This window comes from Aphelocoma coerulescens, chromosome 10 (assembly GCF_041296385.1).
Source record: "Aphelocoma coerulescens isolate FSJ_1873_10779 chromosome 10, UR_Acoe_1.0, whole genome shotgun sequence".
Lineage (NCBI taxonomy): Eukaryota > Metazoa > Chordata > Aves > Passeriformes > Corvidae > Aphelocoma > Aphelocoma coerulescens.
Window position 1 is genome coordinate 19,635,216 of NC_091024.1, and position 25,106 is coordinate 19,660,321.

Consider the following 25,106-nt stretch of genomic DNA (forward strand, 5'->3'; position numbering starts at 1 on the left):
TGTTTGGGCTCCGGCTCAACTCCCTGGATGGGGTTTTTGGTTTTTTCCCCAGTTTTGGGAAGGATCAAATCCCAGCTGCTCCTGCTCTGCTCCCGTCCTCTCCCATTCCCGGTTTTATGGCAATCCCACGGTTTTCCAGGGCTGGGATCCATGGAAAGCCTCCCTCGGAAGGATAATAAATGGATACCTCATTCCTACTTCCGGGATGTGCCTTTTCCCTTGGATATTCCCACTTCTGGCAGGATTTGGGATCATCCCAGCCTCGAATCCGGGGGATGTTTGGGATGACCTCACCCAGCGGAGATTTTAGGGCTGCCAGGATCCAATCCTTGATCCAACTTTTTGATGGGAAAACCGCTCCCTTCGCATTCCCACGGTTCAGGAAAGCCCCTAAACCGCAATTTTGGGAAGGGTGGGAATGGGAACGGGGAATTCTGGGACTAAAACCCCAACGGGATGGGAACAAGGAGGTGTGGGATCACCTCTTCCTACCCTTAAATCCTGGAATTCCCGACTTTTTGGGCTGGAATCAGCAGGCTCCTGGGTGGCTCCTTCCATCCCAAACACCCCAAGATTCCCTTGGGAATTCGCAGCCCGCCCCACACGGAGCTGCGGGATCATCCCGGATCATCCCGGGATCTCCTTGGGAGTGACCAGACCTGCTCTCCGCAGGATCCCAAGGACCCCGTTCCCTCCCTCTGGAATGTTGGGATGGGTTGGAGGTCCCCAAAGGCCATTCCCATGCTTTGGGGTTTCCTGGGAGCATCCCCTCCCTTTTCCCAGGATTCCTTTCCAGCCCATCCCGACCCCTGCGGCTCCAAAAATCCCTAAAATTCCTTAAAAAAATCCCTACAAAAATAAAAATCCCCCAAATCCGTGGAGGCTCCACACCACGGGCGGGGCTGGATCCCTGGGGATGGCAGGGGGTGTATCCATGGATTTGTGGGGTTTCCGGGATAGGAGCAGCGCCCCGGGCAGGATTTGGGATTTTTTTCCCCTTCCCGGTGGTTCCCGGTTGGCCTGGAAACCCCAAATCCTCATCCTCATCCCTCCCATCCCACTCCACGCCCATCCCGGAGGTTTTGGGAGGAGGTTTTGGGACCGATGCTTAAAACCACGGATAATTCCCATAAAACCCCGGCTGAGGGGGAGGAATTCCCTTTTCCAAAGCTGCCGTGGGAGGAGGGCAGAGAATTCCAGGCCTGGATGGAATTGTTTTAATCCCTGTCCCCATCTCCCAGTCCTGTTCCCAGCGCTGGAATTTTGGGAATAAACCCCCGCATCCCGCAATTCCCAGGGATAAAACCGAGCTTAAAGGTCGGATCCTGAGAAAACGAACCCGAAACTTCCATTGGGGCCGGGGTTTTTTATCCCATGATGGGAAAAATTTATGGGAATCCAGGAGCTCCGGGATCTTCTTGGGATGTTTTCACCTCTGGACCCCCTCAGCTGCCCCTTCCCTTTTTCCCTAAAATCTGGGAATTGTGGGGCTGGAGAGCTCCGGGCTCAGCTTTTCCCACTGCTTTTGGGATCAGGCTGCTGCGAACAGGGATTGGGGGGTGGGGAGGGATTTTGGTGTTCCCAAAATCCCAGCAATGGGGTTTCCTTCCAGGATTGGAGTGGGGGAGGGGAGGGTTGGGAGATTCTCCGGCACCGGGAAGGATTTGTGGGACCTGGGAGGATTCTCCACCCCTGGGAAGGATTTATGGGATCTGGGAGGATTCTTTGGCGCTGGGAAGGATTTGGGGATTCTCCAGCACTTGGAAGGATTTGGGAAAGCTCCGACACCGGGAAGGATTTGTGGGATCTGAGGGGATGCTGTGGGACAGGGAAGGATTTGTGGGATCTGAGGGGATTCTCTGGCCCTGGGAAGGATTTGTGGGATCTGAGGGGATGCCGTGGGACAGGGAAGGATTTGTGGGATCTGAGGGGATTCTCTGGCCCTGGGAAGGATTTGTGGGATCTGGGAGGATTCTCCACCCCTGGGAAGGATTTGGGGATGTTCCAGCACTGGAAAGGATTTGGGAAAAGTGGGAAGATGCTCCAGCACTGGGAAGGATTTGCGGGAAAGCTGAGGGGATTCTCTGGCACTGGGAAGGATTTGGGGGATTTGGGAGGATTCTCCGGCACTGGGAAGGATTTGTGGGATCTGGGAGGATTCTCTGGCACTGGGAAGGATTTGTGGGATCTGGAAGGATTCTCTGGCACTGGGAAGGATTTTGGGAAAGCTGAGGGGATTCTCTGGCACTGGGAAGGATTTGTGGGATCTGGGAGGATTCTCTGGCATTGGGAAGGATTTGGGGGAACTGGGAGGATTCTCCAGCACTGGGAAGGATTTGTGGGATCTGAGGGGATTCTCTGGCACTGGGAAGGATTTGGGAAAGCTCCGGCACTGGGAATGATTTGGGGGATCTGGGAATGCAAGGAGGTGTCCCCTGATCCAGCAGGGTCTGTGGGATTCATGGGACCCCCAGGAGCTGCCGGCTCGGGGGGATTTGGGGATTTTTTGGGGGATTTTTTGGGGGATTTTGGGGTGCACAAATCAAGAGAAGCCCGGCTGGCTTAGGGAAAAAAAAAAAAGGAGTTTATTAAAGGTGTTTAAAAAAAGTAATTCTTAATTAAAGGTAATTCTTAATTAAAGGTAATTATTACTGGTAATTCTTTATTACAGGTAATTCTTTATTGCTGGCAATTCTTTATTAAAGGCACTTATAAAAGGTAATTATTAAAAGTGTTTATCCCAGGTATCCATTAATTAAAGGTAATTATTAAAGGCATTTATTCCAGGTATTTATTAATTAAAGGCATTCATTAAAGGCATTAATTAAAGCCAAGGCCAGGGGGCTGCAGGACATGCCCAGATCCCAGCGGGAATTCCGGCACCGGATCCCAATCCGGGGCTGCTGAACATTCCCAAATGCCCCCCTCCGAGGGGTTCCCCGGAATTCCTGGATAAGGAATGTTTGTCCCGCCGGGAATGCTGAGGCCCCTGGCGAGTGTTTATGGCTTAAAGGCAGCTCAGCTCTGCTTTTCCCCATTTTCCCTCCATCCCGCTGGGTTTCCCACCGGGAATGGTTTGGGAATCTTTGGTTCAAGCCTTCCCCAGTGGGTCCAGCCCGGATGGGTTTTAGGGATGGCAGCGAGGGGTTTGGAATTCCTGCGGCATTCCAGCGCCTCGGAGGGGTTCAGGGATGCTGCCAGCATCTGACAGGGAGAAAATCTGGGAATTTCTCCATAAAACTGCCCATTCCAAGGCTGTGGCTCCATCCCCATCCTGCTCCCACCCCAGGCCCCCAGGGGAATGGATTTCCAGGGAAGGGATTTTATCCTCGGATCCCTCCCCGGTGGCAGCTCCCAGCTGCCTCTGGGATTGTTCCCTTTGCCACACGTGGATCTCGGCAGGGAGAAAAGCGGGATGTGGCACATTGGGACCGCCGGGAAGCGGCAGCAGATCCCAGCTGGATCCGCCTGGGATCTACCCCAGGAAGGGCTGGACCACCAGCCCTGGGCCCGCGGTGGCCCCCTCGGGTTCCGGAGCGCTCCCGGATCCCAGAAGCTCAGCAAAGGCACTACGAGAGGAAAAACTATGGAAAAACGGGGATCCTTGAGGCGCTGCCCCCCTTCACCAGCAGAGCAGCAGCCCCAGAGCCAGCAGAATTCCCACACGGATCCGCGGCTCGGCCACTCCCGCGCCGCTCCGCGCCTCCCTGGGCACGTGGTAGACGATGACCAACTTCTCGCCCATGCCGGAGGGATCCAGCTCGTCCCCCTTAGCACAGCTGTGCCCACCGGGGTGCCCGGCGTGGGGGTCATCGCGGGGCAGCTCCTCGGCCGGGTTCCCGGAGCCGGCCAGCGCCACGTTGACGGACACATCCCGAATTCCCACGTCGTTGACGGCCAGGCAGGTGTAGGTGCCCTCATCCTCCTTGCCGAAGTCGGGGATGGCCATGGTGCCGTTCTTGAAGGCCAGGAAGCGCTGCCGGCCCGCCTTGGCGCTGCCATCCCGCGCCACCGTGGGCCCGTGGATGTCCACGCGCCGGCCGGCCGTCCGGATTTGCCAATGGATCTCCGGAGGCGGGCTACCGGCCACGCTGCAGTGCAGGGTCAGCGTGAGGCCGTCCCGAGGCGTGGCGTTGGCCAGGCTGGACAAGTAGGTCAGCTGGGCCGAGGGGGCCACGCAGAGCTGAGCGGGGATGTCGGTGACCGCCCGGCCGCGCAGCCGGGCCGGCGCGGCGCACAGCGTGGAGCCGGCCCTGGAGATGACCACCGAGGTGCTGTCCGCCCACTCCTTGAGCCAGAAGAGCTTGCAGGAGCAGTTGAAGGGGTTGTGGAAGAGCTGCAGCTGCGCCAGCGCCGGCAGCGCCTCGAAGGTGCCCTGGGCCAGCGTGGTGAGCTCGTTGTCGTTGAGCCACAGCGAGCGCAGCTCCCGCAGGCCGCGCAGGGCGTCGCGGGGCAGCCCCGCCAGGCGGTTGTTGCTCAGCTTGAGGATCTGCAGCGCGCTCAGGTTGCGCAGGTCCTGCCAGGGGAACTCGGCCAGCCGGTTGTGGCTCAGGTCCAGGTTCTTGAGCTGCAGCAGCGCCGAGAAGGTGCCCGGCTCCACGGCCGCGATGTGGTTGTAGCCCAACCACAGCGACTGCAGCTCGGGCACCTCGGCCAGCGAGCCGCGGCTCAGGTGGCCCAGGCGGTTGGCGGAGAGCGTCAGGATGGTGACGTTGGGCGACAAGCCCCGCGGGACGTCGCGGAGCTCCCGGTAGGCGCACTCGGCCAGCAGGCGCCCGTTCTTCTTGGTGGAGCAGGAGCAGGGGCTGGGACAGGCCAGGCTCGGCGACAGGAGCGTCGCCAGCGCCAGGCAGCCCAGCAGCGGCTTCATCCTTCCGGCCTGCCGGGAACACAGACGGGCAATGAGGGGATGCGGAGCCGCTTTTCCCCGCCGAACGATGAAGAATTCTGGCTGGAAAAGGCCCTTTGGGATATTCCCTAATCGGGCCCAGGCGTCTCCTCACCACCAAGCCCGGCCTGAGTGGGGGGGAGCTTCCCCCCTCAAGCCTCTCCTTCTCCCTCTGGAAAACGCCTTTTCCGGGCCTGGGATGAAATCCCACCCTCGGAATGTTGTTTGGGACGCGAAGCGGGAGTTGGGGGTTCGGGAATGAGGAGGGACAGGGAGAGAGCAGCTCTCGCCCAACCCTAAATCATGGAATCGTTGGGATTTCCAGCGGCCTCCCAGACCTCAGACCAACCCCCCCCCTCCCCTCCGCCATCCCCTGCTCCAGATTTTCCCGTGTCATGGAAAAACCCGGCTCCTCTGGCGCTTCTCCTCAGCCAGGGGGGTGTGCGGTGGGTGGGAGGGAAATGTTTCCAAACTAACTCCTTCTTCCCTCTCTTCCATACTTTCCATGCTCCAATCCCGGCTCCGGAGGCCGTGTCCCACCGGGAAGAGGTTAATTCCCGCTCCTCCAGGAGCTGGCAGCCAGACCCCTTTGTCTCAGCCTCGTAGGAAAATTTCCCTGCTTCTTCCAGCTCCCAACCCTGCCATTCCCAGCGGGAGAGCGCGGGCGGGCGGGGGTGGAAAAGACGTTTTCTTGGGAATGCAGAGGAGGAATAAACCCGCCCGGATCAGGGGGAGGGCGCAAAGCGGGGCAGGAACGGAGGGAGAGACCCCGGGGTTGGGATTGGGATTGGGATTGGGATTGGAGCTGTGGGGAAGGCCCCGCCGTGGCTCTGGGGGGTCCTGGGGGATGGCGGGGGAAGGAGGGCTTGATGACATTTTGGGATGCCCAGGAGGGGACAGACGCCAGATGTGGGGGGCGCAGGGATTGGGGAGGGGGGAATCCTGGAAGTTTTCGGCTCCAGGAGCTCCCAGCCCGCGCTCCGGTGCCATCCCAGCCCATCTCCGCCGGGGCTCCGTTCCCCGTCCCGCGGCGCGGGGGCGGCGTGAGCGGGGCCCGCACGCCGCATTCCAGAGCCGTGAATAAGCGCCCTGCCTCCTTCCTTCCCTCCTTTTCCCGGCTTTTCCCGGCTTTTCCCGGCTTTTCCCGGCTTTTCCCCGCTTCCCAAGCCCCCCGCTCCCCCTTCCCCCGTCACCGGCGGATGGATCCCGCTTGTCCCCGCTCCTCTGGAATTCGCCACCGGCTCTCCCTGGGCCCTGCCCGGGCTTCTTCTCCTCCTCCTCCTCCCGTCCCCTCCCCGTCCCCCGGGCCCGGTTTGTTTTCCATGGCACCGACCCCGCTCCTGCCTGCGGGGGCCCTTCCTCCGCCCTCCCGGCCCCCAAAAACCCCGACCCCACCCCCATCCCCGCTCCCCAAAATCCCTCCTCGCCCCTAAAACCTCTCCCCCACCAACCCCCGCCCCATAACTCGGGGTTTGTCCTCGCCACCCCCTGGGCAGGGCGTGGGTGGCCACTGGGGGACACGAGGTGGCCTCCGGTGAGTTGTGACAGGGTTTGGGGACAGCGGGTGGCGGGGTGACCCCACGGAGGGGCTGCGGGGCCGGGAAAGGGGGTGTGGGGCTCGAGGGGTGGAGCAGGGAGCAGGAGAAGGAGATTCCAGATCCAGGGAGGTCACTCGGAGGTGTCCCTGCCCAGGGAGGTCACTGGGAGGTGCCACTGATCACGGAGGTGACCCGGAGGTGCCACTGTCCTGGGTGGTCACTCAGAGCTGCCACTGACCACGGAGGTCACTCGGAGGTGCCACTGACCACAGAGGTCACCCGGAGGTGCCACTGTCCTGGGAGGTCACTGGGAGGTGCCACTGACCACGGAGGTCACTCGGAGGTGCCACTGTCCTGGGTGGTCACTCAGAGGTGCCACTGCCCAGGGAGGTGACCCGGAGGTGCCACTGACCACAGAGGTCACTCAGAGCTCTCCCTCCCCAGGGAGGTCACCCAGAGGTGTCACTGTCTGGAGAGGTCACCCGGAGGTGCCACTGACCACGGAGGTCACTCGGAGGTGCCACTGTCCTGGGTGGTCACTCGGAGGTGCCACTGTCCTGAGTGGTCACTCAGAGCTGTCCCTGCCCAGGGAGGTCACTCAGAGGTGCCACTGCCCAGGGAGGTCACCCGGAGCTGTCCCTGCCCACGGAGGTCACCCAGAGGTGCCACTGACTGGGGAGGTCACCCAGAGGTGGCACTGTCCTGGGTGGTCACTTGGAGCTGTCCCTGCCCAGGGAAGTCACTTGGAGATGCCACTGACCACGGAGGTCACCCGGAGCTGTCCCTGCCCACGGAGGTCACTTGGAGGTGCCCCTGTCCGGGGAGGTGACCCGGAGGTGCCACTGACCACCGAGGTGACCCGGAGGTGCCACTGCCCACGGAGGTCACTTGGAGGTGCCCCTGTCTGGAGAGGTCACCCGGAGGTGCCACTGTCCTGGGTGGTCACTCAGAGCTGTCCCTGCCCGGGGAGGTCACCCAGAGGTGCCACTGACTGGGGAGGTCACCCAGAGGTGCCACTGTCCTGGGAGGTCACCCGGAGCTGTCCCTGCCCAGGGAGGTCACTTGGAGATGCCACTGCCCACGGAGGTCACCCGGAGCTGACCCTGTCTGGCGAGGTCACTCGGAGGTGCCACTGCCCCCGGAGGTCACCCAGAGGTGCCACTGTCCTGGGTGGTCACTCAGAGGTGCCACTGCCCAGGGAGGTCACCCGGAGCTGTCCCTGCCCAGGGAGGTCACTCGGAGGTGCCACTGTCCGGGGAGGTCACTCAGAGGTGCCACTGCCCAGGGAGGTCACCCAGAGGTGCCACTGTCTGGAGGGGTCACCCAGAGGTGCCACTGTCCTGGGTGGTCACTCAGAGCTGTCCCTGCCCACGGAGGTCACCCAGAGGTGCCACTGACTGGGGAGGTCACCCAGAGGTGCCACTGACCACGGAGGTCACCCGGAGCTGACCCTGTCCGGGGAGGTCACTCGGAGATGCCACTGCCCACGGAGGTCACCCGGAGGTGCCACTGTCCTGGGTGGTCACCCGGAGCTGACCCTGTCTGGGGAGGTCACTCGGAGGTGCCACTGACCACCGAGGTGACCCGGAGGTGCCACTGTCCTGGGAGGTCACCCAGAGGTGCCACTGCCCGGGGAGGTCACCCGGAGGTGCCACTGCCCGGGGAGGTCACCCAGAGGTGCCACTGCCCGGGGAGGTCACCCGGAGCTGTCCCCCCGCGCCACCTCCTCGTCCCTGCCGCCAATTCCCCAGGAAACTTTGGAAAACTGCCTTCCTGGAAATCCCATCCCGCAGATTTCCCCCCTGGCAATGTCGGGCTGCGATCCTGGAGCCCCGCCCACCCCAAACTGGTCCAACTGGGGCGGCTCCAGCGGGGATCCAGCCGGGATGGAGCCGGGAGGAGCGGGATCCCCCCTTCCCCCCCTCCCGGGAGAGCTGGAATTCCCTCGGGAATGCTCCGCTCGTCCCCGCCGCCCTCCCAGCCGCGGTAAAAGCAGAGCCGAGCCAGGCGCGAGGGGATTTTTGGGAATTCGGAGCATTCCAGGGATGCTGTGCTGGCCTTGGGATTGTCCCCAGGACCGGCTTTTCCAGGTTTTTTTGGGTTTTTTTGGGATGGATTGTCACCTGTCCCGGGCAGCGCTTCCCGATCCCATAGGATGGATCCTGGCAGTGCCCACCCCACCCTCATCCTCCGGGGTGCTTTGGAATTCCCAGTGGGAATTCTGGCCAGGAAAACTCCACCCTCATCCTCCGGGATCTTTTGGGATTCCCAGTGGGAATTTTTCCCAGGAAAACTCCACCCTCATCCTCCGGGATGCTTTGGGATTCCCAGTGGGAATTTTTCCCAGGAAAACTCCATCCTCATCCTCTGGGAAGCTTTGGGATTCCCAGTGGGAATTCTGGCCAGGAAAAGCTCCGTCCTCAACCTCCGGGATCTTTTGGGATTCCCAGTGGGAATTCTGGCCAGGAAAACTCCACCCTCATCCTCCGGGATGCTTTGGGATTCCCAGTGGGAATTTTTCCCGGGAAAACTCCATCCTCATCCTCCGGGATCTTTTGGGATTCCCAGTGGGAATTTTTCCCAGGAAAACTCCACCCTCATCCTCCGGGATGCTTTGGGATTCCCAGTGGGAATTTTTCCCGGGAAAACTCCATCCTCATCCTCCGGGATGCTTTGGGATTCCCAGTGGGAATTTTTCCCGGGAAAACTCCACCCTCATCCTCCGGGATGCTTTGGGATTCCCAGTGGGAATTTTTCCCGGGAAAACTCCATCCTCAACCTCCGGGATCTTTTGGGATTCCCAGTGGGAATTCTGGCCAGGAAAACTCCACCCTCATCCTCCGGGATCTTTTGGGATTCCCAGTGGGAATTTTTCCCAGGAAAACTCCATCCTCATCCTCCGGGGTGCTTTGGAATTCCCAGTGGGAATTCTGGCCAGGAAAACTCCACCCTCATCCTCCGGGATGCTTTGGGATTCCCAGTGGGAATTTTTCCCAGGAAAAGCTCCATCCTCATCCTCTGGGATGCTTTGGGATTCCCAGTGGGAATTTTTCCCGGGAAAACTCCACCCTCATCCTCTGGGATGCTTTGGGATTCCCAGTGGGAATTTTTCCCGGGAAAACTCCACCCTCATCCTCCGGGATCTTTTGGGATTCCCAGTGGGAATTTTTCCCAGGAAAACTCCACCCTCATCCTCTGGGATGCTTTGGGATTCCCAGTGGGAATTTTTCCCTGGAAAAGCTCCATCTTCATCCTCCGGGATGCTTTGCGATTCCCAGCGGGAATTTTTTCCCGGGAAAAGCCCCCTCTGGATGCAGAGCCCCACCCCCACCCCTCTTCCTGTGCCTTTGGGATCGCTCCTGGAGCGCAGCAAATCCCGGCCCGATGCCGCTGCCGGGAATTTCCCGGGAAATCCACGATTCCCTAATTAATGAGGCCGCGCTGATTGTTCTTTTCCCATTCCCGCCGCGCCTCCCGAGCGTGACGCTCAATTATTGGGAATATCCACAGGCGGGAGGGGAGGGAAACGCCTGGAGCAGCCTCGGATTCCCGGGATTTTGGGGGGAATTTTTTGGGATTTTTTTTTGCTATTTTGGGGGGATTTTTTGGGATTTTTTTAATATAATTTTTTTTATTTTTAGGGATTTTTTAGGGATTTTTTGGGGATTTTTTGGAGAGATTTTATGGGAATTTTGGGGATTTTTTGGGGATTTTTTTGGGGTTTTTTGGGGATTTATAAAATATTTTTAGGGATTTTTGGGGGGATTTTTTGGGGATTTTGGGGAGATATTTTGGGGATTTTTTGGGGGGGGGTTGGGGGATGTTTTTGGGATTTATTGGGGTTTATTTGGGTTGGTGGGGGGATTTTTTTGGATTTTTTTTGGGATTTTGGGGGGATTTTTTGGTTTCTTGGGGGGGATGTTGGGGGCGACATTTTTATACTTTTTAGGGATTTTTTGGGGATTTGGGGGAGATTTTTTGGGATTTCCTTGGGGGATTTTTTGGGGGTTTGGGGTTTTTTGGGGGGATTTTTGGGGGGAATTTTTTTAATTTTTAGGGATTTGGGGGGGAATTTTTTTGGGATTTTTTGGGGGATTTTGGGAGGGTCTGGGGGGGGGAGGAGTTTGGGGAGAAAAAGGCCCAAAAAAAAAAAAGGGGGGAGGAGTTTAACTTGGGTTTTAAAAAAAATAAATCTAAAATCCGCGGGGCGGGGCTTGCATGAATTAAATATGAAGTGATATCAAATTAAAATGGGATTAGAAGGAAATTGAAAAGGTGGCAAAAAATTGGAGGTAAAAGGACGGAAATTGTATTTTTTTTAAAAAAAATTAAGTGCAAATGGTGGAAATTAGAGCGAAAGTGGGGGAAAATTTATGTAAAAATGAAAGAAATTCTGGGTAAAATGATGGGAATTTTATAAAAACATGAAAGAAATTCCAGATAAAATGATGGGAACGCTATAAAAATGAAAGGCAATACAGATAAAATGATAGAAATTCATATAAAATGATAAAAATCATGCATGGAGTCACATAAAATATATAAAACCACAGAAATCATGCGTAAAATCATATAAAAATATAGCTATAATTCAATAAATTATAGATGAAATGGTAGAAATGACATTAAAAGTGAGAGAAATTGCATCAAGATTGTAGCAATGCTTAAAAAAAAGAAATAAATAATTGATGACATGAAATAAATTATTGATGAAATTAAATAAACTACAGATAAAAATTAAATATGGCTAAAACGATGGAAATAATATGGATAAAATGCTGGAAGTGCAGGTGAAATGATAAAAAGACGGGAAAAAAATGGGTAGAAATTGATATCGACCGATAAAAAAATAGAAAAACCCGACAAAAATCAGACACCAAACGACACAAACTCGCCATAAAACCACCAAGATGAGACACCAAATCCCAAAAACCGCCTTAAACCCACATCAATCCCATCTCTCCGCGCCGTTTTTCCACTCCAGCAGCCGCCAGGGGAGAGCAGAATTCCCATTTTTCCCTCCGGGCTGAATTTCTTGGGATTGGAGCGCTTCCATTTCCCACCCAGGAGCGCGGCTGCTTTTTTTTTTTTTTTACGGCCGGGGAAATAAATGGAGCTTTTTCTAGCGGCGGCGAGGAGGGTTTGATTTCCTCGCCCAAAGGCTCCTGGGCGACTCCCTCGCGTCCCTCGTCGCCCCCCAAGCACCGAGGCGGCTCCGCTTTCAATCCCTTTTATTTCACTCTTTCACAGACAGAAGCGCGCAGAAAGCAAAAAGCGCCCGCGGCTCTCGCCGGGAGCGGCCTGGGGGCCACCGTGGCCACCGTGGCGACCTGGGCTGGCGGCCCCGGGCGCGTCTGCGGCACAGACACTTGGCTACAAGGCTACTCTACCCAAAAACACATCGAGAGGGCCCCGCCGGCAGCGGGGAGGGGGATCGGGGACCGCGCATCCGGGAGTGCCCGGTGCTTAAGGGGGAGCGGAGCTGTCCCGGCTCGCCGGGTGCCGAGCGGGGAGAGCGGCGGGGAGCGCCGGGAGCCACCGGGAATGGGGGTGGGGATGGAAGGGACCGGGGAGAGCCGGGAGCCACCGGGAATGGGGATGGAAGGGACCGGGGAGAGCCGGGAGCCACCAGGGGTGGGGATGGAAGGGACCGGGGAGAGCCGGGAACCACCGGGGGTGGGGATGGAAGGGACCCACCGGGAGAGCCGGGAGCCACCGGGAATGGGGATGGAAGGGACCGGGGAGAGCCGGGAACCACCGGGGAAATGGGGGTGGAAGGGACCGGGGAGAGCCGGGAGCCACCAGGGATGGGGATGGAAGGGACCGGGAAGAGACGGGAGCCACCGGGGGTGGGGATGGAAGGGGTCGGGGAGAGCCGGGAACCACCGGGGAGCGCCGGGAGCCAGCGGGAAATGGGGGTGGAAGGGACCGGGGAGAGCCGGGAGCCACCGGGGATGGGGATGGAAGGGACCGGGAAGAGACGGGAGCCACCGGGGGTGGGGATGGAAGGGACCCACCTGGAGAGCCGGGAGCCACCGGGGGTGGGGATGGAAGGGACCGGGGAGAGCCGGGAGCCACCGGGGGTGGGGATGGAAGGGACCGGGAAGAGACGGGAGCCACCGGGAATGGGGGTGGAAGGGACCGGGGAGAGCCGGGAGCCACCGGGAATGGGGGTGGAAGGGACCCACCGGGAGAGCCGGGAGCCACCGGGAATGGGGATGGAAGGCATCGGGGAGAGCCGGGAACCACCGGGGAGCGCCGGGAGCCAGCGGGAAATGGGGGTGGAAGGGACCGGGGAGAGCCGGGAGCCACCGGGGATGGGGATGGAAGGGACCGGGAAGAGACGGGAGCCACCGGGAATGGGGATGGAAGGGATCGGGGAGAGCCGGGAGCCACCGGGGGATGGGGGTGGGGATGGAAGGGACCGGGGAGCGCCGGGACCCACCGGGGAGCACCGGGACCCAGCGGGAAATGGGGATCGAAGGGACCCACCGGGAGAGCCGGGAGCCACCGGGGATGGCAGTGGAAGGGACCAGGGAGCGCCGGGAGGCACCGGGAATGGGGATGGAAGGGACCGGGAAGAGCCGGGAGCCACTGGGGAGCACCGGGACCCACCAGGGAATGGGGATGGAAGGGAGCGGGAAGCACCGGGATCCACCGGGGGAACGGGCGTGGCGGGGGCCGGGCAGCACCAATATCCATCGGGGGATGGAGAGAACCGGCCGGGAGTGGCGGGGCCCTGGAATGTCGGCACCCATCCGGGAACGGGGACCGAGGAACCCCGGGATCCACCGGGAGAACCGCCCGGGAAGTGGCAGGGACCGGGAGTCTCATCAGCCGCCGGGGAAAATCGGGATGCACCGCAGCGCCGTGGGCACCCACCGGGGAGCGGCGGGGATCCACCGGCGAGCGGCGCGGGGACGGGGACGCCGAGGAGCGGCGGGGACAGCTCCGGGCTCGGTGGGATCTCTCCAGGGCTCGGCGGGGCCGGACCGGGGCTCGGTGGGACCGCTCCGGGGCTCGGTGGGATCGCTCCGGGGCTCGGTGGGGACAGCTCGGGGTTCGGCGGGGACAGCTCCGGGCTCGGTGGGGACCGCTCGAGGGCTCGGTGGGATCGCTCCGGGGCTCGGTGGGACCGCTCGGGGCTCGGTGGGATCGCTCGGGGCTCGGTGGGGACAGCTCGGGGCTCGGTGGGGACAGCTCCGGGCTCGGTGGGATCGCTCGGGGCTCGGTGGGGACAGCTCGGGGCTCGGTGGGGACAGCTCCGGGCTCGGTGGGACAGCTCGGGGCTCGGTGGGACCGCTCGGGGCTCGGTGGGACCGCTCGGGGCTCGGTGGGGACAGCTCGGGGCTCGGTGGGACAGCTCCGGGGCTCGGCGGGGCCGGACCGGGGAGCGACAGGAGAGAACCGGGGAGCAGAGGGGACTCACCGGGCACCGAGGAGCGGCGGGGACCTGCCGGGGACTGAACCGATTCCAGAAAAGAGAATTTTGGGCTCTCGGCCTTTTTGCTTTTGGGCGTTTTTTCCCCGTTTTTTTTCGTTGTTTTCCCCGGAGGGGGAAGCAAAGCCGCGGCTCGCGGGTGGCAGGGGCGGCCGGGGCACCGGGAATCGTTGTTGTTGTCGCCGAGCCGGGAGCCCGAAATGGAAACGAAATCGTGGGAGGCTCATCCCGGCGGCACCGAGCATCCCCGGGGGCCGAGGGCCAGGAGGAGGAGGAGGAGGAGGAGGAGGAGGAGAGGCGGGGACCGCTCCGCTCGTTCCCGGAGGATTTTCCCCGGGCGGAGCGGGGGGTGGGGGAGCGGGGGGCGGTGGGGCCGGGGCCGGGGCCGGGGTCGGGGGGGGTTCGGGGGCTCAGCGGGGCCGCTGCCGGTAGTTGCCGTTGATCTCCGGCGAGATGGTGACGGCCTCGGCGCCCAGGGGCAGCTTGTCGCTGTACTCGGAGCGCACCTCGAACTCCTCGGCGCCGCCCTTGGACTGCGACTCGGCCATGGAGCTGGCGGCCACGCTCTCCTCCCGCTCCAGCTCGGCCGCGCCTTCTGCCTCCCTCCTGCGCCTCCACCGCGCTCCTTCTTCATCCTCCTCCTCGTCCTCCTCGTCCTCCTCCTCGGCCTCGCCGGCCGGGCCGGGCTCGAAGTTCTTCTCGGACTCCAGGTAGGAGGCGCGGGGGTCGAAGTCGGCGGCCATGCGCTTCTCCATCTGGTCGGGGTTCTGCGCCTTCATGATGAGCTTGTAGGGCTTGCCGTGCAGCTTGGCGAGCAGGTGGCACCACGTGGCGCCCAGCAGCGGCAGCGTGGCCAGCAGCAGCAGGAAGATGCTGACCACCACGATGATGATCAGCGACGGGATCTCCTTCTTGGTGCTGAACACCACCTGCACCTGGCACTCCTCGCCCAGGTAGCTCAGGCACACCGAGTAGTTGGTGCCGGGGTTCAGGCCCTGGAACCAGTACGAGTTCACGCCGGCCTCGATCCGCGACCACTGCACCAGGGCGTGGCCCCGGCGGCCCTGCTGGCACAGGTAGAGCACCCCGAGGTGGCCCCCGCCGGGCCGCGGCTGGGTCGGGGTGAGCTGGACGCGGGCATCGCGCTCCGCCACGTCCAGGGCGATGACGCCCAGCTCGAAGCTGTGCTGCTTGAAGTCGCCGCTCTGGTTGAAGGCGTGGTTGGAGATGTACTTGGTGCTGCTCGCCGCCGAGCCGCACTTCTTCTCCAAGGCTGGCGGCTCCAAAGGGACCCGGCCCTGGCCCTGCCCCTCGAGCTCCGTCCCCTCCTCCTCCTCCTCCTCCTCCTCCGCCGCCGCCGCCGAGGGCTGGCTCTGCCGGGTGGGGCCCAGCGCTTTGCTCCTCTCCTCCGGCGTCAGCACGCTGTTCTTCGCCCCCTTGGCGCCGGGTTTCTTGTCACCCGCCTGGCCCTTGCCGCCCAGCGGGTCCCTGCCGGGCTGCAGCGGGTATTTCTGCGCGCCCGCCACCGCCACGTTCACCGAGGTGTGGTTGCTGCCCAGCTCGTTGGTGGCCAGGCAGGTGTAGGTGCCCTCCTCGCGCTTGCTCAAGTGCGGGATCACCAAGGTGCCGTTCTTGAAGACCAGGAAGCGCTCGGGCTCCTGCTGCTGGGGCTGCTCCTTCCCGGCGCTCTCCGGGGGGCTCCCGCTGAGCTCCAGGCTCTGGCCGGCCGTGCGGATCTTCCAGCGGAGCTCGGGCGGCGGCGAGCCGGTCACGGCGCAGTGCAGGCTCAGCGTGAAGCCGTCGAAGAGCTCGGCCGCGTCCAGGTTGGGCGAGTAGCTGAGCTGCACGGTGGGCGCGGCGCACTGCAAGTCCGGCACCTTGGCCAGCGGCACCCCCCGCAGGCGCTCGGGCAGCGCGCAGGCGATCGAGTCCTTCTCCGGGATGGAGATGAGCGTGCTCTCCATCCAGCGCTTCAGCCACTGCAGCGCGCACGAGCACTCGAAGGGGTTGTTGTAGATCTGCAGGTGCGACAGCGAGCCCAGCGAGTCGAAGACGCCCTCGGGCAGCGTGGCGAAGCGGTTGTTGTTGATGCGCAGCGAGCGCAGGTCCTTGAGCGTGCGGAAGGCGCCCTGCGGCACCAGGGCCATGCGGTTGTTGTTCATCTTGAGCAGCTGCAGCGCGCTCAGGTTGCGCAGGTCCTGCCAGGGGAACTCGGCGATCTGGTTGTGGCTGATGTCCAGGTTCTTGAGCTGCACCAGCACGGCCAGAGCGCCGGGCTCGATGGCGGCGATCTCGTTGTGCGCCAGCCACAGCGAGCTCACCTGGGTCACCTCGGCGAAGGCGCCGCGGGGCAGCGAGCTGATCTTGTTGGCCGACAGGCTCAGGGTGGTCACGTTGGAGGGCAGCCCCGCGGGCACGGCCTGCAGCTCCTTGTAGGCGCAGTCGGCGAACTGGTGCGCGTACTTGTCCACGCAAGCGCACGGCTCGGGGCACGCCCGGCCCGAGGCCAGCAGGGCGGCCAGCAGCAGGGCCAGCAGCGGGGCCATGTCCCCCTGGCAGGGGACAGCGCGGGGCTCAGCGCCGCCGCCCCCCGGCCCCGCCCGGCGGCAGGAGGAGGAGGCGGCGGGGCCGCGCCCCATTGTCTGTGCCCGGCTCCCCCCACCTCTCCCGGCTCCAGCTCGTCCCGTCCTCGCCCTCTCCCCCGTCGCTTTCCTCCGCTTCCCGGCCGGCTCTTTGCACCTTTCTCACTCTCTTTTTCCCGGCTCCATGGGGCTTTTCCTTCCCTCCCCTCCGGCCGGCTTTTCCCACCCTTCTCACTCTCTTTTTTTTCCCGGCTCGATCGGGCTTTTCCTTCCCCCCCCCCTCCAAAATAATTAATTAACCCTAATTTTCTTTATCCTCTGCCTCAATCCCTCTCCCTTCCCAATTATTCCTCCCGCTTCCCTTTCCTCTCCCTTCCCTCCGGCTCTCCCAGTGCCCACTTCCCTCCCTCGCCTCCCCCGTCTCTCGCAGTCCATCCTCGCCCTATTCCCCCTCTCCCGTCCCCACCCCTGCCCCCCGTCCCCCGCCGCCACTTACCCTGTCCTAGGTGCCTCTAAGCCACCCGCAGCCCTTCCCGGCGCTCCTCATCCTCCTCCTGCGGAGCCTTCGCCAGCCGGGAGAGGCGGGGGGAACCGGGGGGGACCCCGCCCGCTGCCCCCGCGGCTCCGGGGCTGAGCTGCGAGCGGCGGCGGGGCCGTGCGGGCTCTGGGCTGCCAGAGAGGCAGCGATTTGCATTCCTGCCAGCCTCCCCCTCCGCTCGCCGCCCCCTTTTCCCAGCCCACCACCCACCCACCCACCCACCCACCCGGCGCCTCCCGCCCACCCGCGGCCGCTCCCGCACCGCCGGTACCCCCCAAAAAATAGAGGAAACCTCACCCCCCTCCCCCCCAAAAAAAAAAACCCCGCGGGGTCCGGCTCAGGCCGCGGGCGTTCTCCAGAGCTCCGCTGCCGCTTTCCCGTTCCCGGTTTTCCACCCGGAGCGGCCGCTGTGCCGTCGGGGCGCGGCTCTCCCCGTCCCGTCCCGTCCCGGGCGTGCCTTGTGGGGTCGGGGGAAGGAAGATCGGACCTTCCCGTGCCGCTATTCCCGATCCAGGCGGGAATTGCAGCGGCCCCGTCCGGGGGGTTTTAAAGGCAGAGGGAGGACGGGGATGGGAGCGGGGGGAACCCGCGGGGGTCCCCGAGAAGGGACCCTGCCCCCGCATCCGCATCCCGGAGGGGTCATGCCTTGGAAAAGAGGGATAAAGGGAGCCCCGCCTGGACGTGGGGGCTGTTCCCCCCCCTCCAACCTCCGACACCCCGCGGCTGGAGGGAGAAGCATCGATTTTGGGAGCGGGATCGATTCCCCGCCCCGCCATCCCGCGGTTCCCCCGCTCCTGATCCCGCCAGTCCCAACCCGGAGCGCCGGGGGGGATCAGCCGGGATTCGGGGGGGGTCGTGACAGACACCGGCCCCATTCCTCATTCCCCATATCCTATGGAGGGATGGATGGAGGGATGGATGGAGGGAGGGATGGATAGATGGATGGATGGATGGATGGATGGATGGATGGATGGAGGGATGGATGGAGGGAGGGAGGGATGGATGGATGGATGGATGGATGGAGGGAGGGAGGGATGGATGGATGGATGGAGGGAAGGATGGATGGATGGATGGATGGATGGATGGATGGATGGATGGATGGATGGATGGATGGATGGATGGAGGGATGGATGGAGGGAGGGATGGATGGATGGATGGATGGATGGATGGATGGATGGATGGATGGATGGATGGATGGATGGAGGGATGGATGGAGGGAGGGAGGGATGGATGGATGGATGGATGGATGGATGGATGGATGGATGGAGGGAGAGAGGGAGGGATGGATGGATGGATGGATGGATGGATGGATGGATGGATGGATGGATGGATGGATGGATGGATGGATGGATGGATGGATGGAGGGATGGATGGATGGATGCAGGGATGGATGGATGGATGGATGGATGGAGGGATGGACACAGGGATGGACACAGGGATGGACACAGGGATGGAAGGATGGATGCCACAAATCCATTTCTATACTCAGACAGGATTTATCCCATTTTTTTCCCATCCCATTTTCCCTCTCTCCCGCTCCTGGATCCCTTTTCCCAGAGTTGCTTTAGGAATGGATTGATGGGGCTGTGAATTATTGATCACATCCTATTGGGATCATCAATATCCTTCCAGCAGAGCTACTCTGGCCCTAAAAACACCCGCAGAGATTCCCGTTCCTCCCGGAAAACAGGATTTTCCTGGTGCCACAGGGACCTTTGGGACAGTGGGATTTTTTTTTTTTGGGGGGGGGGGTATTTTTAGACCCTCTTTCCCAGGATTTGGGGTTTTCGGGCGCTGTTCTTTCCCCCTGGAAGTTCCAGCCCCGTTTTTATGGGATCGATGAGTTTTGGGGGAAGATTGGGGCAGGGAAAAGCTGATCCTGATCCCCCAGCCCGGGGACTCCGGGAATACCATCCTGGAGCCTTTGGGATCGCCCCTTTTCCCACCCCTCCCCCCCCGCGCCGGGCGCAGCAGAGCCGCCACCCACGGGTGACCATGGGATGTTTGGGGACACACGAGGGACACATGGGGGAGGGGGTGGGGAGTGTGCCCCCAGTGTCACCAGTGTCACACCTGTGCCCCCAGTGTCCCCAGTGTCCCCAGTGTCACACGTGTGCCCCCAGTGTCCTCAGTGTCCCCAGTGTCCCCAGTGTCGGTGTCCCAGTGTCCCCAGTGTCCCCAGTGTCCCCACTGTCTCCACTGTCCCAGTGTCCCAGTGTCCCCAGTGTCCCCAGTGTCACACGTGTGTCCCCGGTGTCCCAGTGTCGGTGTCCCAGTGTCCCCAGTGTCCCCAGTGTCACACGTGTGTCACATGTGTGTCCCCAGTGTCCCCAGTATTGGGGTCCCCAGTGTCACCAGTGTCCCAGTGTCCCCACTGTCTCCACTGTCCCAGTGTCCCCAGTGTCCCCAGTGTCCCCACTGTCCCCACTGTCCCAGTGTCCCCAGTGTCCCCACTGTCCCAGTGTCCCCAGTGTCCCCAGTGTCCCCAGTGTCCCAGTGTCCCCAGTGTCACACGTGTGCCCCCAGTGTCGGTGTCCCAGTGTCCACAGTGTCCCCAGTGTCACACGTGTGTCACATGTGTGTCCCCAGTGTCCCCAGTATTGGGGTCCCCAGTGTCACCAGTGTCCCAGTGTCCCCACTGTCTCCACTGTCCCAGTGTCCCCAGTGTCCCCAGTATCCCCAGTATCCCCAGTATCCCCAGTGTTCCCAGTATCCCCAGTATCCCCAGTATCGTGGTCCCAGTATTCCCAGTATCCCCAGTATCCCCAGTATCCCCAGTATTCCCAGTATTCCCAGTGTTCCCAGTATCCCCAGTGTTCCCAGTATCCCCAGTATCCCCATTATTCCCAGTGTTCCCAGTATTCCCAGTATCCCCAGTGTCCCCAGTATCCCCAGTATCCCCAGTGCCCCCAGTGTCCCCAGTATCCCCAGTGTCCCCAGTATCCCCAGTATCCCCAGTATTCCCAGCATTCCCAGTATTCCCAGTATCCCCAGTATCCCCAGTATTCCCAGCATTCCCAGTATTCCCAGTATCCCCAGTATCCCCAGTATTCCCAGCATTCCCAGTATTCCCAGTATCCCCAGTATTCCCAGCATTCCCAGTATTCCCAGTATTCCCAGTATCCCCAGCATTCCCAGCATTCCCAGTATTCCCAGTATCCCCAGTATTCCCAGCATTCCCAGTATTCCCAGTATTCCCAGTATCGGCTCCGGTACCCCCAGAGCCGCCGCAGGCCCTGAGCCGCTGTGCGAGGGCGCCCCCTGGCGGTGGCTCTGCCTTGTCACACCCAGCCCCGCTCGGCGACAGCGCCCGCGCGCCGCGGGCCACCGGGGCCACCCCGGGCCGGGCCGGGCCACCAGGGGTGCCCAAGTGTCCCCAGGTGGCCCCAAAGGTCCCCTGGCAGGGACAAGGTGTCCCCAAGTGTCCCCAGGTGTCCCCAGGTGTCCCCCTGCCCAGGGACAGGGTGTCCCCAAATGTCCCCAGGTGTCCCCAAGTGTCTCCAAGTGTCCCCCTACAAGGGACAAGGTGTCCCCAAATGTCCCCAAAGGTCCCCTGTCAGGGACAAGGGGTCCTCAAGTGTCCCCCTACAAGGGACAAGCACCCCAAATGTTGCCCTGCCAGGGACAAGGTGTCCCCAAGTGTCCCCAGGTGTCCCCCATGTCAGAGACAGGGTGCCCAAGTGTCCCCAAGTGTACCCCTGCCAGGGACAAGGGGTCCCCAGGTGTCCCCAGGTGTCCCCAGGTGTCCCCAAGTGTCCTCCTGCCAGGGACAAGGCGTCCCTAAGTGTCCCCAAGTGTCCCCAAGTGTCCCCAGGTGTCCCCCATGTCAGGGACAAGGTTCCCAAGTGTCCCCCTGTCAGGGACAAGGTGTCCCCAAGTGTCCCCAGGTGTCCCCAAGTGTCCCCCTGCCCAGGGACAGGGTGTCCCCAAATGTCCCCAGGTGTCTCCAAGTGTCCCCAAAGGTCCCCTGTCAGGGACGAGGTGTCCCCAAGTGTCCCCCTACAAGGGACAAGCACCCCAAGTGTTCCCCTGCCAGGGACAAGGTGTCCCCAGGTGTCCCCAAGTGTCCCCAGGTGTCCCCAAGTGTCCCCCTGTTAGGGACAAGGGGTCCTCAAATGTCCCCAGGTGTCCCCAAGTGTCCCCCTGTTAGGGACAAGGTGTCCCCAAGTGCCCCCAAGTGTTCCCCTGCCAGGTACAAGGTGTCCCCAAATGTCCCCAGGTGTCCCCAAGTGCCACCCCTGCCAGGGACAAGGGGTCCCCAAATGTCCCCAAATGTCCCCAGGTGTCCCCAAGTGTCCCCCGGCCACCCGGGCCACCCAGGAGGACACGCCGCCGTCAGTGACCTCTCACTTACTTTGTGGCATTCATTTGTCATTTGATGCCATTTATTCCACTGGCATATTAATTAATTAATCAATCATTCAGCTTCATTAATTAATCGATTAATAAAGGGTTCATCTCGAGCTGGCCTGGGGGGTTCCTGGCACCCCTGGGGAGTTCTTGGGTCCTGCCCAGCTGGGGTCACCCCAGGGTGTTGCAGTGGGGATACTGCAACACGCCTATATCAAACCAGGAGTCCCGTGGAAAGGAAATCTATACGGACAGATTCTTGCTAGATGTTTCAGAGATGTTTATTTCCCCAGCCGCATGGCCGGGCTCTGCCGAGAGACTCTTACAGTCGGGGCCCGAGCTGCTTTGCCCACGCAGGGGAACACAAACCAACCAATGGGGAACGAGGCTGAGCAGGGGCAGGGAAACCCCGTGCCTCCCTCAGGGCTACATGGCAGGGGAGGGACCCCAACATTTCACCCGTTTTATTTTAATAAAAGGAGAATGAAGACAACTGGATAACCATAACAAGAACTGTTTCAAAACAAAACAAGCCACTCTCCTGAGTCTTTAAATGTCCAAACAGATTCTTTGGAACATCTTAGGGCTGACAGAAGGGAGACAGAACTCTCTGGACATGCCTGTGGGGAAACTGAGGCAGGAGAGGGTTCAATCTCTTCCCTCCCCCTTTTCATCCCCCCATCGGCATCGGAAAGGGATTTTTGGGGAAACAATTGGCAAAGGCAGGGGTTTGTGAGGGGAACCATGGATGGAAAAACGGATTGGGAATACACTGGGGGTAATAGGACATAGGGTAAAAGGGAAAGGTGGGATTAGGAAAGGGAGACTGTAGGGGGGGTTTACAATGGAGATATTGTCTAACATGACTACGATTTTTTGCATATATACTGCCTTTTACAGGAACACCATCAGGCCCAGTGACCTGCGACGCTTGTAACCCTTTTCTACCTTGTATGATTTTGAATTCCACCACCTCCCCATCTCCCAAGCTTGGGATGCATTTTTCAGGGTTATTCTTTTTAATAGCAGTTCTATGCACGAATATGTCTTGCTGGTTATCACATCTTGTTATAAAACCATAATTTTGTTTAACATTATACCATTTCACTGTCCCTAAGATCTTAGCTACTATGGTCTTTTCCTTTTTCCGAGTGGCTGCTGTTTTCTGTCTCGCTGTGTCTTTGCTCTCTCTTTCGGTCGCTCCCGTGTTGGAATTATCGGCGCGCTCTTCCCAGGGTCGCGTTTGGGGTCGCGCGGGCCGGGCCGGGCCGCGCCGCTCCGTTCTCCGTGCGTCGCCTCCTCTGCTCTCAGCTGCGTTGCCACTGCCAGGCGCTGCATCTCGGCCAGGCCCCCGAGCGATGACCCCCCCGTGCCCTGCTCCAGCGCGCGTTTCGGCTGGGCACGGCTCCACTCTGCCGCCAGCCGCCGCCCGCGCGCCGCCCCTCTCGTTCGGGCGCTCACGGGGCTCGCTCCACCACGCGCTGCGCGGGGCCGGGCGGGCACTGCTGGGCCGCGCCGCTCCTGCCGCGCCTCGCTCCGCCACTGACACTGCGGCTCGCGTGGCTCCGCCCGCGCACGGGAACCGTCTCGCTGCTGCTCGCAGAGCGCTCGGTGCACGTGGCCGAGGCCGCACGGTCCCTGAGCCAGGCTTCCCTTCACCAAGACACAGCTGACATTGCTCAACAGTCTCGGTTATTAAATAATATTCACGAAAATATTCTTCCATCGGCATATATTTTGACTCAAATATTAACTGGGTCCAAACGGTCTTCCAAAAGCTCTTGGTAAGAATTAAATCCCAAGAAACAGAGAAAAAGTTCTTAAACAACCATGCCAGGAAGTGTTTCAGTTCTTTCTGAGCTTGAATCAAGCTAAAATTTACAAAGCGTTGTTCAAGAATCATTTTAAGTTTAAGATAAATGTCCATATGCAGCTCTGAAAACCAAGAGTCTTCCCATGGTTCCTCCATAGTTTAGATATGGAATAGCAAAACAAAACCAAGAAGAAGAATCCAAAGTTTCCAGGGTTTACTCACACAAAGTCGCTTAGGGATCGGGGATCGTTCTGCCCTCAATTCTCTACCATTATGTTGCAGTGGGGATACGGCAACACGCCTATATCAAACCAGGAGTCTCTCGGCAGAGCCCCGGCCATGCGGCTGGGGAAATAAACATCTCTGAAACATCTAGCAAGAATCCGTCCGTATATATTTCTTTTCCACGGGACTCCTGGTTTGATATAGGCGTGTTACAGTATCCCCACTGCAACACCAGGGATGTTCCCACAGCCCCCTGAGGACAAGGTTTTGCCCTGCCAGGACCTTGGCGCAGTCACTCGAGTCCATCACTGCTCTTCCAGCCCTCTGAGGATGAGCTTTACCCTGCCAGGACCTTGGCGCACTTCCCGAGTCCTTCACGGCTCCTCCAGCTCCCCAAGGATGAAGTTTCTCCCTGCCAGGACCTTGGCCCAGGTACCGAGTCCTGCCCAGCTGGGGTCACCCCAGGGATGCCCTCACAGCTCCCCAGGGACAAGATTTTGCCCTGCCAGGACCTTGGCACCGTTTCCAAGTCCCTCACGGCTCCTCCAGCTCCTCAAGGACGAGGTTTTGCCCTGCCAGGACCTTGGCACTGTTCCCGAGTCCTGACGAGCTTGGCCAGTGCCACCTCCATGGGTCAGTCAATGCCACCTCCATGGACACTCAGTGCCACCTCCATGGGTCAGTCAGTGCCACCTCCACAGGACACTCGGTGCCACCTCCATGGGGTCACTCGGTGCCACCTCCATGGGTCACTCGGTGCCACCTCCATGGACACTCAATGCCACCTCCATGGGTCAGTCAGTGCCACCTCCACAGGACACTCGGTGCCACCTCCACGGTGGCACCACGGCACAGCAGTGCCACCATCTCCAGGATCTCCTGGGAAAAGGGGTTGGGATCAGGATTTTGGGATCCTTCTGTGTCTCCCCCTCCCCCAGTAAGGGCCGTGGTCACTTTTGGGGATGCCCTTGAGGCCGAGGAATTCCAGAATTTGGGAATCCCAGGGGCTGGAATGGGGACAGGGCCTGGTGCCACCCCTGTGCTGGTGTCCCCATGTCCCCAAAATCCTGGAAGAGGTGGGAGAAGGGATCCCAATCCCATCTGGGAAGGCTGGGATGGCTCTGGGAGCACCCTTGGGAACAAGGAACAGGAATTTAATGCCATGGAAAAAATCCTGGAGGGGGGAAACCCCAAAAACGGCATCTGGGATCAAAGCAGAGCCCCGTATCCGGCCGGGATTGAGGCAGGAAGGCAGAAATCCTGGGATTTTCGCTGCTTTCTGCTCATCCCATCTGGATGCGGCTCCATTCCATGGGATACCGTGAGATCCTAATGGAAAAAAAGGCTGGATCGGGCCAGGAGGAGCTCGGGAATATCCCAGCGGGAAGAGCGGGATAACAACAACTCCACATCCAAACCCCAGGTTCGTTCCCTGTTTTCCCTCCAGGACAATCCCACCCCCTTTTCCTGGGAAATGGGGCGTCCCTTTCCCTCTCTCCCGGCTCTCCGCAGCCCCGGAGTGGTGGGAATGGGGTTGGAAGTGGGAATTTCATCCCTGGGATCTCTCCGGGATTTGTCCCGTCCCATTCCCGGGATCCGTGCCAGGAGCAGGGAGCGGGGACGGGTTTTACCCCGACATTCCCGGTTTTCCCCTCTGTTAGGGATGGATGGGGAGAGCCAGGAAAAGCAGGACGGGAAGGAACGAGGGAGGAAGTGGCGGCAGGGTCGGGA

The 25,106-nt window shown here is 60.6% G+C and overlaps 2 protein-coding genes across 2 annotated transcripts; both read right to left on the minus strand.

Moving 5' to 3' along the window:
• Window positions 1-2,613: 2,613 nt before the first annotated feature.
• Window positions 2,614-6,150, minus strand: ISLR (immunoglobulin superfamily containing leucine rich repeat). The gene is made up of 2 exons (XM_069026000.1): window positions 6,082-6,150; window positions 2,614-4,879 (listed from the first exon to the last, which is right to left on the minus strand). Exon 2 carries the CDS (start codon window positions 4,868-4,870, stop codon window positions 3,623-3,625), a length of 1,248 nt encoding a protein of 415 aa, XP_068882101.1. The 5' UTR covers window positions 4,871-4,879; window positions 6,082-6,150; the 3' UTR covers window positions 2,614-3,622.
• An 8,127-nt stretch (window positions 6,151-14,277) lies between these two features.
• LOC138116501 (immunoglobulin superfamily containing leucine-rich repeat protein 2-like) lies at window positions 14,278-16,413 on the minus strand. The gene has a single exon (XM_069025876.1). The coding sequence runs from the start codon at window positions 16,411-16,413 to the stop codon at window positions 14,278-14,280; it is 2,136 nt and encodes a 711-aa protein (XP_068881977.1).
• Window positions 16,414-25,106: the final 8,693 nt, after the last annotated feature.

Coding starts and splice junctions, on each gene's coding strand:
- ISLR (XM_069026000.1), bottom strand. CDS start 4,870: ATGAAGCCGCTGCTGGGCTGCCTGGCGCTGGCGACGCTCCTGTCGCCG.
- LOC138116501 (XM_069025876.1), bottom strand. CDS start 16,413: ATGGCCCCGCTGCTGGCCCTGCTGCTGGCCGCCCTGCTGGCCTCGGGC.